At 42.1% G+C, this 16,509-nt stretch overlaps 1 protein-coding gene and 1 long non-coding RNA gene across 4 annotated transcripts in view; one reads left to right on the plus strand and one right to left on the minus strand.

Annotated features, from left to right (window-relative positions):
• Positions 1-16,435, minus strand: part of LOC137840229 (uncharacterized) — a 151,213-nt gene extending 134,778 nt beyond the window's left edge. The window contains exons 1-2 of the long non-coding RNA XR_011086733.1: positions 16,313-16,435; positions 942-1,032 (exon numbers count right to left, since the gene is read on the minus strand). This is a non-coding gene — a long non-coding RNA (uncharacterized lncRNA). The remainder of the gene's footprint in view (positions 1-941; positions 1,033-16,312) is intronic.
• LOC125966839 (protein unc-13 homolog C) overlaps positions 1-16,509 on the plus strand; it is a 78,946-nt gene that overhangs the window by 59,661 nt on the left and 2,776 nt on the right. The window contains exons 20-32 of one of the 3 annotated variants that reach the window (XM_049717317.1): positions 960-1,056; positions 1,682-1,825; positions 2,260-2,337; positions 4,261-4,338; positions 5,278-5,304; positions 7,736-7,824; positions 8,141-8,278; positions 9,624-9,747; positions 9,884-9,946; positions 11,709-11,789; positions 13,091-13,238; positions 14,807-14,899; positions 16,325-16,484. In XM_049717317.1, the coding sequence (XP_049573274.1) occupies positions 960-1,056; positions 1,682-1,825; positions 2,260-2,337; positions 4,261-4,338; positions 5,278-5,304; positions 7,736-7,824; positions 8,141-8,278; positions 9,624-9,747; positions 9,884-9,946; positions 11,709-11,789; positions 13,091-13,238; positions 14,807-14,899; positions 16,325-16,484 (1,320 nt within the window). The remainder of the gene's footprint in view (positions 1-959; positions 1,057-1,681; positions 1,826-2,259; positions 2,338-4,260; positions 4,339-5,277; positions 5,305-7,735; positions 7,825-8,140; positions 8,279-9,623; positions 9,748-9,883; positions 9,947-11,708; positions 11,790-13,090; positions 13,239-14,806; positions 14,900-16,324; positions 16,485-16,509) is intronic. The other 2 variants (XM_049717318.2, XM_049717319.1) reach the window with 2 other exon arrangements.

Here is a 16,509-nt window from a genome sequence, read left to right on the forward strand (position 1 = left end):
GTACAAACACTGAAGGGACATACTCAAAATGGATGACGCGTGAACCGATGCTGTCGTTGTGATTTATCAATGCGAAATAGCCTAATGGAATTCAATTGTGATCAAACCGTGCCAAGATTTTTGCATCTGTTAATTCAGAGACCACTTTAAGGTGCCGCAGAAAATTAAGCATGTGTTCAATATACGGTTTAATGCATTTCCAAGATGACGGAGAGGAGGGGAATGTCAATCAATGACTTTGGCGCGGCTGATTTATCAGCGCAGTTGGACAACTGCGGGAGACGCAACATTGTCTGGGACTTGATACTCTTGGCGGGAGAATCATAAATTAAATTTTGGCAATGTTCAATGGAATACACAAAAGAGAAGGGGGGGGGACATACAGGAAAAGTAACCCTGGTGGAGGTCTCAGTAGCAGAAAATAAAAACATGTATTAGTAGGAGTTTAGCAGTACCTTTGAGATTTTTTTTTCTGGTTAGGTGTTTTTATGGTACAGTATATCAGTCATTAATATACTGATATATTTAATATAAAATATTTTTTACAAAAGTTATTCTGGCAAAAACTGCTTCAATATCAACACATTGGACAAAAACTATTCACTTGCCAAAACGAATAGTCAGACATAGGATATATTACCGCTTCAAAATGTTGAAGTACCACCATAAACCTTCGCTTTAAAGATGCATGAGTGCAAAAGACATCTGCCGCGACACATGGCGCTATCGGTCGTAATGCTAATAAGACACCTAGTGATGAGCAGATTTGTTGAAGGGCAAAATTGCACCAGGCAACTAATTGAAGTCGTCTATTAAAGTGGAAGCTGAAATTGAGCAATTATGGGGTGTCTTCTAAAATGAACTTCAAATAAAAACATGACGAGTCTAACGACTTCTTCACCTGACTTCACCCGAGCAATATCGTGACACACATTGCAAACCTGTTATTTTCTCTTGAGGTGGTTTGAGCCGTTTGTCATTCAGTGGCTCGACGAGAATGAGGATGTGGCCATGGATTTCCTCAACGGCGCTCTGGAGAGGGACAAGAAAGACGGAGTGAGTAAAAATGAAAGCGAGCGGAGAAAAAAGCTCCTTGTAGTTCTCAATGACTTCCTTGCTTTATTTAAATGGACCAAGGACAGCCCCGCTATGAAGAATTGCGCTCCTCCAGGAGGACAGAGTCTCTTGGATAAAAAGGAATTTTTCACAGACAAGAGGCACTCTTTGCCTCGGGTTGCACGCACGACAAGAATATGAATGGAACGGAATAAAACAAAAACAAACTGCGATTTCAAGGAAGAATAAAAAGGAGCTGGCAGTATATTAGAGCATGAGAACAAGGAATAAATCTGTTTGCCTTCTGGCACCCTTCTTTCCTGTCAGTATTGCTGTATATTTTATATTAATGCAATTTATGAGTTATTTTTTTTTTTTAGAAAAATGCACAAAAACTGAAATGACCTCTTTTAGCTTTCAAAGCTAAAAAAAAAATGTTTGCCATCATTGTCATTCATCATTGCATAAATGATTAAAAGTTAATAAATCAAAGAAAGCTGAATTAAAGTAATCTTGGATGGATGCATGAAAAAAATCTCAGTCAGTGGATTCGAGTTTTTTCAGAGTTCTAACTGACATGACACTCGGATAAAGCAAGACTACATTTTAAAGTTTCTCTCCGCAGTTCCAGCAGACGTCCGAGCACGCCCTCTTTTCCTGTTCTGTGGTGGACGTGTTCACGCAGCTCAACCAGAGTTTTGAAATCATCAAGAAGCTCGAGTGTCCGAACCCCCAGGCCCTGGCTCACTTCATGTGCCGCTTTGCCAAGGTCAGATAACAGACAACAGATTTGTTTGCTTTTTGAAGCTATTTTTCAAATAGAAAGGCGAAATATGTTCCAGACTGTGCCATCATAAAATCTAATACTATATATTCATTGTACAGACTTTGCTTCAATATTGTTTTTAATTATATAACATTCATAACCATCATAGAAGTATAAAAAATAGGTCATCACTGTTAATCTTAAAATGTAAATTTGATATATGTGAAGGTAATTTCACTTTTTCTTACTGCATCAACCAAGTTTAAAAAAATTAACCCATTGGCATCACATCGTGTACTGACTGTATTGATCTTTCATGCTTTCAGGACAGCTGCTTGTATTTTTTTTCCAATATATTCCTGCGATTCATTAAAGACAAAGGCAACAAATTCTAATTAGAACTCTGATTCTCTCCCTCCCACTCTCCCTTTATACAGACTATCAATAAAGTGCTCCTGCAGTATGCCGCAATCATTTCCAAGGACTTCCCTTTGTATTTGAGCAAGGAGAACGTGGTAAGTGCATTGTGTTGTATGCAAATATGTGACAATGATTTTTTATTCCAAGATAAATATTTTAAGTCTATCCAACTTTAACTGCAAATGGAATTATACTCGGTTGAGTTTAGCACGGTGAGCCCTAATGCATTTTAAAGCGTAATTACTCATCTGGTGGCCCAAAGTTGTTGTATTTTCTGGCCTCTGTGTCAGATTTAATGTGACAGATGAGCAAAGATTCAACTTTGGGTTCCTCTTAGGACCCAAATTACCCCCAGTGGTCTTTGCGGTGGTGTTGCAATATAAATCAAATGGTTACAAACTATTTCTGTATGTTTTGACTCCGGAGAAAACGGTTAGCCTACTCGACAAATAGATGACAAAGAAAAAAAAAAGTTATAAGGCATCCGAGCGGTGCGGTGGCAGTAATCCATCAACTACAATCCAATCACGATAATGATGTTTGTTTTCTTTGTACTGTGACGCAGAGTTGATAAATGCGGAGATGCAATTAGATGACTCAAAGATATACTTACAAGTATTGTTGCAGTGCATTGATAAATGTCATGAGCAGAAAAAGAACGGCCTAACAAACACCCCCCACGCATATAGAATCAGTCAACCTGTCAGGAACACATTGTGCTGAATATTCAGTGAAGATTAAGAGATGTTCTATAAAAGTAGCCAATTTATGTCCTTTTTCATCTTGATGCTGTATTGTGAATGTTATGAACCATACATGTTGAAAATTATGCTACAATGTGTGGGTGTGAGTCGTTGGCAGGGCACATATACTTAGAAAAGAAAATGAGACACAATGGCTCCTTGGTTTCACTTAGTTCCCTTTCTATGGCAGCAATATAAACAAAAAGTGTACATTGAATGCATCGCTAACCTTCTGTAAACGTCTCGGAGTACTTAATTAACACAACTGCCTCCAACATGCCCACTGATTAAAAAAAATTTGAGATGCTCAGAGATAACCTTTCCAAAAAGTATGTCTTCATATACAGTAGGTGAATCACAATTAATCTAATGTTCTTAGTGAAAAAAACAAGATCCAGTTTTGCATGTTTTTAAAGGGATGACAAGTCAAACATTTTCGCATCTTGTGACCATCACATGACCAAAATCAGACAACAGGTGAGGAGTGACCGTTGTTACCTTAGACACTGTGATGTCATTTTCAGTAAACAAAAAGTTTCAGTACAAGACAAAATGGGACCTCAATGAGATGGATAAAGAAAGACTGCTCAATTATTCAGCTTAAAAAAAAAAACATTCCACAGACGCATCCACCATCGTACAAGTTAAGCCTTCTGAGAATTCCTTTTCTTCACTCTCTAACAACTCAATTCAAATTTGCTCTTCGATCCAAAGAAGGAGAACTGCAAAGGAAGATGGAGTCATTACTGCATGTGCAGAACGTTTGCCCAGTCTGCTTCTCGGGAGTTGAAAGGCAACAATCACTTCTGTGTGGTTAACACAATCTTAACTTCATCCATTACATCTCGCCTCCTTTGTAAAAGCACCGTGGAACGTTCGCCAGACTTAAAACTGAGAATTACTGGCAGGGTAGCATAAAAAGTGTCGTGATTAATGTTCGTCATCTGTTAAATTTGTCAGGGAGACGAAAAATCGATATTGTCCGGGGTTATTCAGCACAGGCATTCTTCTCCCAGTAGTATTACGTTACTCCGCTGACTGACAATGTTGTGAAGACGCATTTCTTGTATAGATGATGTGTCGGGGAAATACAAACTGATGGATCATTGCAAATTGTGTGATTTTTTTTTTTTTTTTGTGTCTTATGTTGACATTTGAGTCGAACCGCACAAGATGCTCCTGCACATTGGGGCGCAGTGATTCATTTTAGAGAGACGTGAACATTAAATATGTATTCTCTGCTGATGCCCATTTGTTTTCAAACCCTCTCGACAGCCCTGCATTCTTCTCAACAACATTCAGCAGCTCAGAGTCCAGTTGGAGAAGATGTTCGAGTCAATGGGAGGCAAGCAGGTCTGTCTCTTTTGTCTTTTTTTTGCCCTTCATAATGAATTACGAGGACAAGGCGCAGTAGTTGGTTGTCAGATTCCAGATGCTTTGAAGAGATTCCGTGTCGTTCTCAAGGACACCAGAACAGACTCGCTATCAGCTAGCAACGGAGGCAGAAACTGGCACATTCGGTCGGAGAAATAAGCGCTAGGTCATGATTATGTAAATGATAATTTTGGGTGACATTTATTGGAAGTGAAAAGGCATTGACCCCGACAGTGTTGTGCTGTAATCCTTTGCTCGCTTTCTCCGTGTAGCAGCCTTGTCGACTAATCTGCCTCGTCAGTTAGCTAATGTCGTATTTCCCGACTCTTATCTCCACTTGCAATCTCAAACCGTCAACCTGCTCACCACTTATCCCATTTGTGATTACGCCAACCATGCCAAAGAGTCTAGTTTTATGTCATTGTGGTCAATGGGCAGCTTTTTTTTTTTTTTTTTTTAACGTAGTAGATCCAGGCTGAAATCTGGGTTTGTAGTCGTCAGATGTGATCAGTTCCTCTAGTTTTGCTTGCCCTACCTTAATACCTTAAACATAATTTTGTCGATCAGTTTGCTGGTACTGCATTACTTAATTGGAAAGACCTTAGATCAGGTGAGCCCTGTCTGATGGATTTCGGATATAGGTGAGGCGAGACAAGTCGTAACATCACAAGATTTCCCCCAAATCTGTGAAATAGATAAACCCTTGAAATGTGTGCGTCTCACTGTCGACCCTGGAGATGCAGCCCCTGTGGTTTCTTCTGACTTGAGTGCATGTTTCTCTAGAACTATCTAACACCTTCTGTCTCGCCTTGCATTTTGTCTTCTATGGTAATGCCCCCTCCCACCCTCCCGGTCCATGATCCCCACCTTTCTCAATACCCCCTTCCTGTCTTCCCAATATGTGCTCTCTCTCTCCAGGAGGAGGGGGTTGTGTCCTTCTGTAAGGTGTGTGTAATAGGACCCGCCAAAAGCCATTTTCCGCCATTTCTGAATGATGTCCAAAAAAAAGCACGAATGCCGCCACTTGTCATGCGCTTTTTCTCACTCCACCACACCCCTTTAGTATGAATCACTTCCAGCAGCATGTGCCACGGAGCATATGGAATCTGAATTGCCCATCTCCCCTCAGGACAGGCTGCTCGACCTCACCATCACTGGCACTGTAGGGTTAGTGGCTCGGAAAAACATGCGTTACCATCATTTTTTTTTTTTTAATCTTGCTTCCTGCCCACCTCTTTGCCAGTCTTTTAACACTGGCAAATAAAGAAACACATCATAGCTTGTTGACCACCTCCCACCACCCCCACCACGCCCCGCACACAAACCTTTTAAATTAGTCTGGTTGCGGTTTGGATGAGGTCATCCAGGCCACAGCTACAAATGTTCACATTAAGATTTCAAGAGCATGACAAACATTCACCTAACTTCACGTTCCTAACTATGACGCGGCAAGCAGACGCTGACCTAGTTTCCTGACATCCACAGATTGCTTTCAGTCTTGATTGTGCAGAATTTGGTAGGCGATGTTTGGTTTAAACAGTGGTTCATTGACCCGTTATTTACTTGATAACTGCATTCAGAATGGCTCCTCACGAGCAAGTGTTGAAACAGGCAAATGAAAGCAAAGCTTGGCTGTTGTTGATAGGCTCGAAGCCAAAAGAGAGTTTATTGGGAGGTTACGGCTAGTTCAGATTCAAAGCTTCTTTTGAATTCAGTTTGCCAGAATAGGATGGAATTTTTTTACTTTGAGGATTCATACAGGGGCGGCTCGGTGGCGCACTGGGTAGCACGTCCGCCTCACAGTTAGGAGGGTGCGGGTTCGATTCCACCTCCGGCCCTCCCTGTGCGGAGTTTGCATGTTCTCCCCGAGCCCGCGTGGGTTTTCTCCGGGCACTCCGGTTTCCTCCCACATCCCAAAAACATGCTTGGTAGGCCGATTGATCACTCCAAATTGTCCCTAGGTGTGAGTGCGAGTGCGAATGGTTGTTTGTCTCTGTGTGCCCTGCGATTGGCTGGCAACCGGTTCAGGGTGTCCCCCGCCTACTGCCCGATGACGGCTGGGATAGGCTCCAGCACGCCCGCGACCCCCGTGGGGACTAAGCGGTTCAGAAAATGGATGGATGGATGGATGGATTCATACAGGGAGATTTTGTGGTTACATTTAGTTATACCTAATTCAAGGAAAGTACGGTATTTAAATTACTTCCTAATGTTGTCTCAAAACCTTATCGGAAAACAGACAGGACTAAAGTCTTCATTGAAAGAAAATGTAAAAAAGAACAAGCTACACAGACATGACCCGCAGATGATATGGAAGATCTGTGACGACCGCTCAGAAAACGGCATTACAGGCAAGACTGTAACCTATTGACCAAAGTCCCAATGATCATTTGAAGCCAGAATTGAATTTTCAGCTCCCAGGGTGTCCTTGGGTACAAAACACCAAGCTTGTATTTTCCTCACTAAGATTGTATTCTCAGAAAGAAAAAAAATCAATTCCCAAGACAGATTAGAGGTCAAGCAAAAAATGTTGCCCAGGCCATTGCGACTGACGCTTCCTCACTATTTTGAGCTATAAGAAATCAGCATAGTAAATGTAAACTGTAAAAACAAAAAAGAAATTCTAGAAAGAACCCCCAAGAAAAAGCTTTCTAAGCTGAGTTCAAGGGTGAGCACCAACATCTGCTACTTGTGACCGTCGGGCAGTAGTGCATCAAATGTATGACTGAATCAGAACAAGAGAACGATAACATCTGACAGTGTACATATGTTATTTGATTCTCAACTTGAATTGGATCATCTTGTTTTTGTTGACCCTGCTAATCATCTTGTTAGGGTATCAGTACTTATAGACCAATGTTTTGTTCCTCCCAAGCAACTCCAAGTGAAGTGGCTCAGATAGTGAATGGATGGCTGTTTTTGTTGCGTGGCCTATTTCTCCAGTTTATATCGTATTTTTTTTCTTTAATGGCCAACTTAAAAGGGAAAACATGACAGACTCATTTAAAGTAGACCATATAGGAATTCGCTGCCTTATCCTTTCCATGATCCTCTACCCTCTCAGCTGTGACTACTGTACAGCACGCACTAGTGCACGCGGCGTCACCCATGTGGACGCCTTCTAGCTGGCTGCTTCTTCTTTGCCAACGCCATGTCTTATTGCCACGCTCGGCTCTGAGCCATCCATTTGTATTCAGAGCGATGCTCGGCACAGATGGCACGTAGATCGAGCGGGAGGCAAACAGGTTACCAAACCCCCCTCCCCCCACCCCTTTTCATTCCAGCTAAGGCATCCTGCAGAGTTGTAAGGCGGTGTGGCAGATCTGTGGAGTGCAACCATGCAGTAACTGTCCATCTTCTTCTTGTACCGCGACAGCTGGATGCAGAGGCCAGTGACCTGCTCAAGGAGCTGCAGAACAAACTCAACACCGTGTTGGATGAGCTCAGCGGTGTCTTGGGCTCCAGGTGAGCATTAGCGCAACCCATGTAGAAACTTCTCGTTCGGACTAATTACACCGCTAATCTGCTTTGCATCACACAGCCGCAATCTTCAGGGCAGTTAAGAGTCAAACTCCGACCCTAGGAACTGTGCGGCAAACGTACTGAATTCTATCACACCGCCTTACCTACCGGAAAATTGTTAGAGTTAAGATAGCGACCTAGCCTGTTCCTGAAAAATAAGCCAACTGCCATTGAACCTTATGTTTTGCAAAAACCATGTCCCCAAAATGTCATCACACATCATACGGAAACAAGTACATGCTCCATTTCTGTTCCTCAGTTTCAAACCGGTGATCGAGGACTGTGTGAAGCAGATGAACCAGGAGTTGGTCCAGATGAAAGGTTCGGCCAAAGGAAGTAACGCCGCTATGGATGCAGAGACCGTCCTTCGACCTCTTATGGACCTCCTCGATAAAAAGTAGGTATCATCTAAAGCTCTCTGTCAAATATTTTTTGTAGACTCTAAGCCTCTAAAAAAGTAGACGGGCCACAAAATGGCCCACCGACCAAAGTTTGAACAACATTGGTAATCAGTACTGTACAGCTGTGATTATTAGGGAACCGTGCTCCCTCCAGAGACATGAATACTGATGTATACCTCTTGGTAATACAACTCACGCAACTATGAGTGGGAAAAACAGATTGTGTGAAAGACAAGCCATTCCTGAAATTGAGATTATAAATAGTTCATCTGAGGTTTAGAAATCCCTCTCAGCCATTGTCACAGAAGCATTGAGGTCAACAGAATTTTGCAGGGGGAATCCTCTTTATGGTATGGAAATGTTAATCCTCACTCATAATATATCTCGATGACAAAAAGGGGTACAGTAGAAGTTCATTTCTGCCCCTCAAAGTAGTGATCATTGAATTCAATAATACAATTTACAATGACTGTATACCCCTGGCTATTTCATGGCGATAAGGATCGGGCCCTGCCATGAATAAAAACTCGGCTAAACTGATGCCCCTCTCTCTAAAATGTTAAATAGATGCGGGCTCATGATAAAACATGAATTACTCAAAAAGATAAACGCTTTGCTGAAACGTAAGCAATCTATGGTGAACCCACAAATATTTAGATATTCTGTTATTCACAGAATGCTATGTTGTACAAAAATGGAAAAAAGTCATTTGCCCCCATCTTTTCACATCTTAATGCAATTACAAACCTTTGGTGTCTGACAATTATACTCGTGGATTTTTGCTATTTTCGCTCATATATTAATGATACGCTGTTAGCTCAATAAAATCGAAAGTGAGCTTTCTTAACAGGAGCAGCCTTCAAGATATATTTCTACGAGTCTAACAATCGCTCTGCCCGAACTTGGAATCCTTCCACTCCGCCCTGTTTGACTGATTGGTCTGCCACAATGATATTAAGCGGCGGTTTCTTGACTCGGGCAAAATTGATCCATAGAGCATTGTGTGGCATCGATGGCAAGCGGCCAACACACTGCAAGGCCCTTTTAACTCTTCATTCTTCTTTGTTGTTGCTGCATTGCATTCTTTTCTTACAAATGTTGACTTGTAAAAGGAATTTTCATGGTAATAAGATGAAGTGTGAATCGTTTACTGGGGGGAGGAATCCCCCTCACACACACACACACACACTTCATGGTGAATTACTCCGAGCGAATGATGTCGGACTTAAGTTGAAAAATAGCGTAACGAGCGACTATTCACTCTCATAAGCTCGACTAATCTAAACAAATTTATGAAGATGTCAAGCAGCATTTAAAACACTTTTTAACACCTCTTTGCAGTTTGATGTTATTCGCCAAAATTTGTGAGAAGACCGTGCTGAAACGTGTTCTCAAAGAGCTTTGGAAGATCGTGCTGAACACAATCGAGAGGACCATTGTTTTGCCGCCACTGAGCGACCAGAGTGTAAGTTTTTCTTTTTCAGAGAACTTTTACACTGATTTGATTCTGTTGTATGCCAATAATGTATTTCATGGCAACGTAATGTACCATGCGTTATTTTTTTGTTTTATATGGCAAATAAGTGTCTTTTGTCTTCCAGCAGCAAGGAGCTCAGATGATTTTCAATGCAGCAAAGGACTTGGGACAATTGTCCAAATTGAAGGTAATCCAGTTTCTTCACTTGCTTCGTAAATCTTTTTGGGTGATTTATAATATGGGACTATGCTCAGGCTCAGGTAGCGCACTGGGTAGCACGTCCGCCTCACAGTTAGGAGGGTGCGGGTTCGATTCCACCTCCGGCCCTCCCTGTGCGGAGTTTGCATGTTCTCCCCGGGCCCGCGTGGGTTTTCTCCGGGCGCTCCGGTTTCCTCCCACATTCCAAAAACATGCTTGGTAGGCCGATTGAAGACTCCAAATTGTCCCTAGGTGTGAGTGTGAATGGTTGTCTGTCTCTGTGTGCCCTGCGATTGGCTGGCAACCGGTTCAGGGTGTCCCCCGCCTACTGCCCGATGACGGCTGGGATAGGCTCCAGCACGCCCGCGACCCCCGTGGGGACTAAGCGGTTCAGAAAATGGATGGATGGATGGACTATGCTCAGGTAATTTGTGATTTACATTTTCATATAGAAGTCCAGAAACAAATCCTCAAAGCGCAACACAAATCATGCAATCCAATTAATATATTAGGTCAACATTTTTCTGCATGTCCTCAAGGATTTTCGCTGCAGCGGTGCAACATTGAGTGCATGTAAAATATGCTTCACGCTTGTATTCACACCGTGCTCAGCAAGATTATGCAACGTCCAAGAAGGAATGCTAGCTGACAACATCTGTTAAAAACAAAATATGTGTCAGCCACTACTGCATCTCAGCATCATCCAGCCAAGCCAGTCATGTTTATTTACTGATGCGACATGAGGAACGAGAACTTGATAGGTCAGCGTTTAACCTCAAATGACGCAACGGCGCCTGTTGCGTCATTTGCACGTGCCCGCTTTAATGTATGCTTTGAATTCCTTCAAATAGTCAACTATCCCCCGATGTTTGTGAGACGCTGCCATCCTTGGAGGCAGCGACATCTGGAGAGGAGCGCACAGATGGGCGTGTGTCTGTACCTTTCCTCGAGCGTTAAAGACGTTTATCATCCTCTTGTTAATGCTGGTCATGAGTCATAATCATTTCGTATGAAGGTTTTTCAGAATGTGTACTAGTCAATTTTGTTGGAACAAATGGTTGCCCGGGGCGTTTATGACTCATCTGCAGTAAACATTTTTTTTACCATAGAAAAGCTGTTGCCTCGGGAGGGACTGCTGTTTTGGTTAGCAAAGGAGTTCACTTAATGTCAGTATGTGAGCTTGGATCTGAATTGCAATAATTGAGGGGACTGCCCTTCGTTTTTTTCCCTTGATAAGGAAAAAGGACTCATCCCTGACTGTTTAAGGTGGTTTATCACGTTATTGTGTGTTTGGGTTTACCTTGCCTCATGTAGTCGATGAAAATGAAATGGGCGCGGTTTGGCACCTGCCTTGAATTTTAGCGGTGATGTTGATTAAAGTGTTTGCAGCCTCTCGCTGGCTCATGGAAATCAATTGAAAGCTGTCTCTGATTAAATGCAAAATAAGAAAGTCAGGCAAGGTTTTGCGTTTCATCTACAGGTTCGTATATTAAGGAGCGGATGTGCATTTTCTCTGCACTGCACCATATATGTCAGCATTATAAGTTGAGCCATTTTATAACATCCTACTACTTTTTGTGTTGCTCATGATTAAAATATTTTTTCCCCATCCTGGGTCATTATGGCAAAGATCCTGTTCAAAATGTCAAAATGAAGTCAACTGCGACGACTGGAGTTATGGTTCAGTTCAACGAGCGATTCAATCGTAACTTTTTATCGGCATTTATCTTGATGTTCGCGTCCCTCCGCAGGAGCACGTAATCCGTGAGGAAGCCAGGAGTCTGACTCCACGTCAGTGCGCGGCCATGGACCTCGTGCTTCCCACTATCAAGGTGAGTTTTATGTCCGGGGAGCCATCTGAACCCAGAACCAAAATATAATTGACCTTTTAAAATACTGTGGTTGATAAAAATAAACATTCGGCGGGTTTCTTAGGCATTTTTGTGATGCCACCACAGACAGTTCTGATGAAGAAGTAAAAATGTTGGTGTTCTGGGGTGCTGTGGCGCACCAAAAAAAAAAAAAAAAAAAAAAAACTGATTGATTGCACCAACTCTGAGGCGACTACCCGTGGTTTGGATCAATCATGTTGGCGCGATTCTTATCATCAAAAACAGTCAGTTAGCGCAGTTCAATATTGCTTTGGGGAAGTTACGCAATCAGACTGATCGAGCACAACTCTTTTGTTTTCCTCTATTGTTACAATCTCAAACCATTTTTGCTAAAAGAAAATGACAGGATCCATTCACATAAACATCTTATGTCCTTCTACATAGAAGCTGAATAACGTTGAACTTTAAACCTGCCTGTACTAATGGACAGAAAAATGCATATGAGTCCACACATGACATGAATGTGAGCTCTGGAGACATATTTCCAATAATGTACATTTGCTCTCGCCTAACCTCCGCCCTGTATAGAATGATAGAGAGGCAGCTGCTCCATCTCGCCAACCAAATTTGATATGCTGGAAATGTCTTTTATTAGCATTCCAGCTAATGGAATGCACATAAAAATAAGAGATTATGAAAGCCCAGAATAGCTCTCACTGGCCCAAGCACTGATGGAGGTAGATCTCTCCCTATAGTGATAGTGCCATCATTTCAAGCTGTTAAACAAGCATTTGTAACAAAGTAATTAAAACCAAATGCCATTACTGTTCCACTTCAATCCCGTAGATTGCAATAATGTGTGATACAAACTGGCTGTCAATTGCAGTACAATGAAATGTCATCTATTTGCTGAATCTTAGTAGTAAGTGAACATAAAAACGCCAGCTACATCCCCTGACCTGGATTCACAACAAAATTTGCAAGTCTCATGCCAATTTTTCCTAAATCAATTAAGCGACTGTCTCGTAAGGTATCTTTGTGGACAGACGTAACCAAAATTAAAAAGATTTCGAAACATACAGCGGAACTAAATCTATTCTGGCTTTTTTTCTCGCTTTATGCTTTCATTACATTTACATACATGCTAATTAGCTGCAAATGTGGCTTAATGCATTTGCCCACCCCCTGCGTGAGTAAAACTGCAACCGTTCCACATATCCCCCGAGCCATTTGCAACAATCGTACAACACGGTGTCCTATGTATACTCGGAAAATGCATTTGTTTGTTTTTTTTCCTCTAGCAATATTTCCATGCTGGAGGAAACGGTCTGAAGAAGACCTTCCTGGAGAAGAGCCCTGATATGAAGTCCCTCAAATATGCTCTTAGCCTTTACACTCAACCTACAGATGCCTTGATCAAGAAATATATATGCACCCAAACCTCTCAAGGTAAGACAACCCCCTACAGCAACCAAATCTAATTTACTTTTGAGATGTTGTTGTTGTTGTTGTAGCATAACTGTCAGAGGCACGGAATATGTGAATACTATGAATTCATAAATTCTCCCTCCATCATCACTGGCCCACTTTCATTCTGTTTATATATCGACCTCTCCTCCTCTCTGTGTAAAGCAGATGAAACATCTCCTATGTTCAAGAGGGAATTCAGTCCAACTTGCTGAAGTGTATGTCTCACACACATACACACAGGTTGCATCTACTCAGGCAGCCAGGCAGAACGAGCAGCCTCGCCTTGCTAACTAACGGCCTGCCTTTCGATATAGACACAGCAAACCGATCAATCCGTGTTGGAAAAGAGTGAAGCTGGTGAGCTGGCTGATGGACATTAGGTCAGCAAACAGCGTGGCGAGGCGCTGGCTCACCAACGCTCCTTCATTAATCAACAACAGCTCCGTCGCTCATGACGGCGGCACATTTAGATCCCGGCGTGCGCTAATTTATTCCACAGAAGCTAAAGTGTGTTAAAGGTCCCTAGTTTATTTTGTGGACAAAACTTCTGTCATGGGTCACTTGGGTATTTCTGCACCTAGACTCCCCCACTGGAAAAAATAACTGGTATTGAAACGCAATAATATGCTATGATGCTAAACGCAGAAGACACTTGATAAAGATAGCAATGTGTTATAGAATAACAAGAATAGAGATTCACATTGTACTTAAAGGTTAAACTTGTCAGTAAATGCAATGCAAATTCAGATGATCAATATCTGATAATAGACAACAATGCACTTTATCAATATTCTGTCCCTTAGACATCCGATTTGTACTTGAATTCTATCCCCGGATGATTAAATTCTCCTAATGTAGCATTAAACTAATGGCTGAGTGTAATATTTCAGCCGGAATGTAGCAGCTGTGTAATTGTATTAGCACATTCATGAGCTAAAAGTGCTGTGATGTTTTTTCTTCTTTGTTTTACCAAAGTTCTCATCTTAATTATGCAGCGAGGACCCCTCCCACTCAAAGTAGCATTATAATAAATCACTTGGCTCGTTTCTTCATTAGCGGCGTAACACATGCGGCGTGTTTGGCACGTATCGATCAGCTATGGCCCAGACATGCTCCATCATCCGTCGTACGAGAGCCCACTCACAGCCTTCTGGCGTTCGCCATCCGTCCTCACTTTGCTGCAAAGCGGACGTGCTCAGCAATCTGATCGGAATTGGACCTCTCTGGCTACTTGTCTTGGTGTTTCTTTGGCATTTTGGCAGATGATCTCACTGTGAGGGAATATTTATTATTTAGTACATCCCTTCACACCACATTCTTCTCCCTAGGCTTCAATCCAGATTGAATATGTCTGCTTTTTGTCACTCTCCTCACTTTTCTTGTTCAGCCTTGAGCAAAAGGAAACATTTTCGGCCAATGTTGTTGAAACAAGCGTGATTCCCCTGCAGGTTTTTTGGGGGGGGGTTTAACTTGTTTGGTTGTTGTTTTAGTCTTGGCTACGTCTCGTCATTTTAATTCCGCTCTGTTTTTCTACTTTGTATTTTCAGGTCAGTCAAGCAACGGCTCAGTGGGCGAGGTGTCCATCCAAGTGAACCTCATCTCTCACCCGGGCACCGGAGAGCACAAAGTCAGCGTGAAGGGTGAGCTTTGGAGCGCCCGTCATTTCGATTCAAATGTATTCGCGCTGGCTTGCCTGAAGGAACTCTCGATATGATTGTGCTGCCGGGGCCCCGGAAATGAATAAGCACCGATTAACGGTGCTTGTGGCTCCATTTACAAACAAATATACTGTATTAGCTCAGATGGCAGTCAGGGGAGGCCAGTTACTCAACTGCAGATGGGGAAGGCATTGGCATTAATGGGGAGAGCCATTTCTGGCAATCTAATAATATTTTTATCCCCTGGAAAAAAATCATGCTCGGCAATAGTGAGCTATCTGTTACAGTAGATCATTAATGATGTCATTTACGGTACAGTAAACACTAGAAAGAAAAACACTTTCAATATGTGGGTGGGGCTCTTGCTGTTTAATAACCCGTCCAATCAATTATGATTAATGGTCATTCTTACCAACAGGGGGCAGATGACTTTTAAGCATTACCCCCTGCTGCAGCACACTGTCTCACTGCGCTGATTCTTTTAAATGGACATTTTTTGTCCTTCTTTTATCTCCCTGAATGATACACAATGTCAGCAACTGTAATGACGACATGTTCATAGCCTTACATTTATCTTTATTACCAGAACAGTGGGGTATGCCATTAGTGTGTTATTACACCACACAACACAAGAGGCTGAGTGCTGCTTTTTGCCCTAATCTTCCATCATCAGCCCTTTTTAGTGTTCACTCTCAGCCACAACATCAAAAGTGAAGTTACATTCGGATTGCTTTATGGTCTGTAGCAGCCATTGTGCCAATCAGTCATGTCTGTCTCCATGGTGCCGAGCAAATAATACATTGGGGTATTGTCTGGACATCTAAAAATGCCGTTTTAATAAAATATATTTTTCACTCAACAAAAGTCAGTTCGGCTAACTTTGGATTTTCTTTTTGAAAATCCAGCCTGCAAAGTCAGTTGTATAGAGCAATGTGAAATTTGGTAGGCAAAAAAATATATTATTCAGATGTATAAATTGTACCTGGTGAATACAAATGTTAATTGTATCGTTTGCCATCTGGTGAAAGAGCATTGAGATTTTTTTTTTGTTAGTAGTAAATAAAAAAAATAAAGAAATAGCAATTACGTGAACTTGGTCGAATGGTTGGGAATCAGTGCACTGAACAGACAATTTCTGTCAAATCACAGCAGCAAAGTTTGATGATTTGTCATTATAGCATGAAAACTCCACAAGGTCAAAGCTTGAGCAAACGCCTTATGAGATGACTACACCACCCTTCAAAGATTAATAGGTGAAGATTTCTGCCAGAAGTAGTAAAGTTTACGTGCAATAAGCCTGCTTCTTACAATATCCTTCAAACTTTTTACTTGCATATAAGTCTTCCGATTCAAGGGTACTTGTCATAACTACCCAGAGCTTTAATTCCGCCTTACCTTGTGTATCAGTGGTCGGCGTGAACAACCTCCAGTGGCAGACCACCGCCATGTTCCGGCCATTCGTCGAGGTCAACGCCATCGGGCCGCACCTGGCTGACAAGAAGCGCAAATTCAGCACCAAGACCAAGAACAACAACTGGTCTCCAAAGTACAACGAAACATTCCAATAGTAAGTCATGACGGGAAGACACCGT

The sequence above is a fragment of the Syngnathus scovelli genome, chromosome 4, assembly GCF_024217435.2.
Source record: "Syngnathus scovelli strain Florida chromosome 4, RoL_Ssco_1.2, whole genome shotgun sequence".
NCBI classification, from domain to species: domain Eukaryota; kingdom Metazoa; phylum Chordata; class Actinopteri; order Syngnathiformes; family Syngnathidae; genus Syngnathus; species Syngnathus scovelli.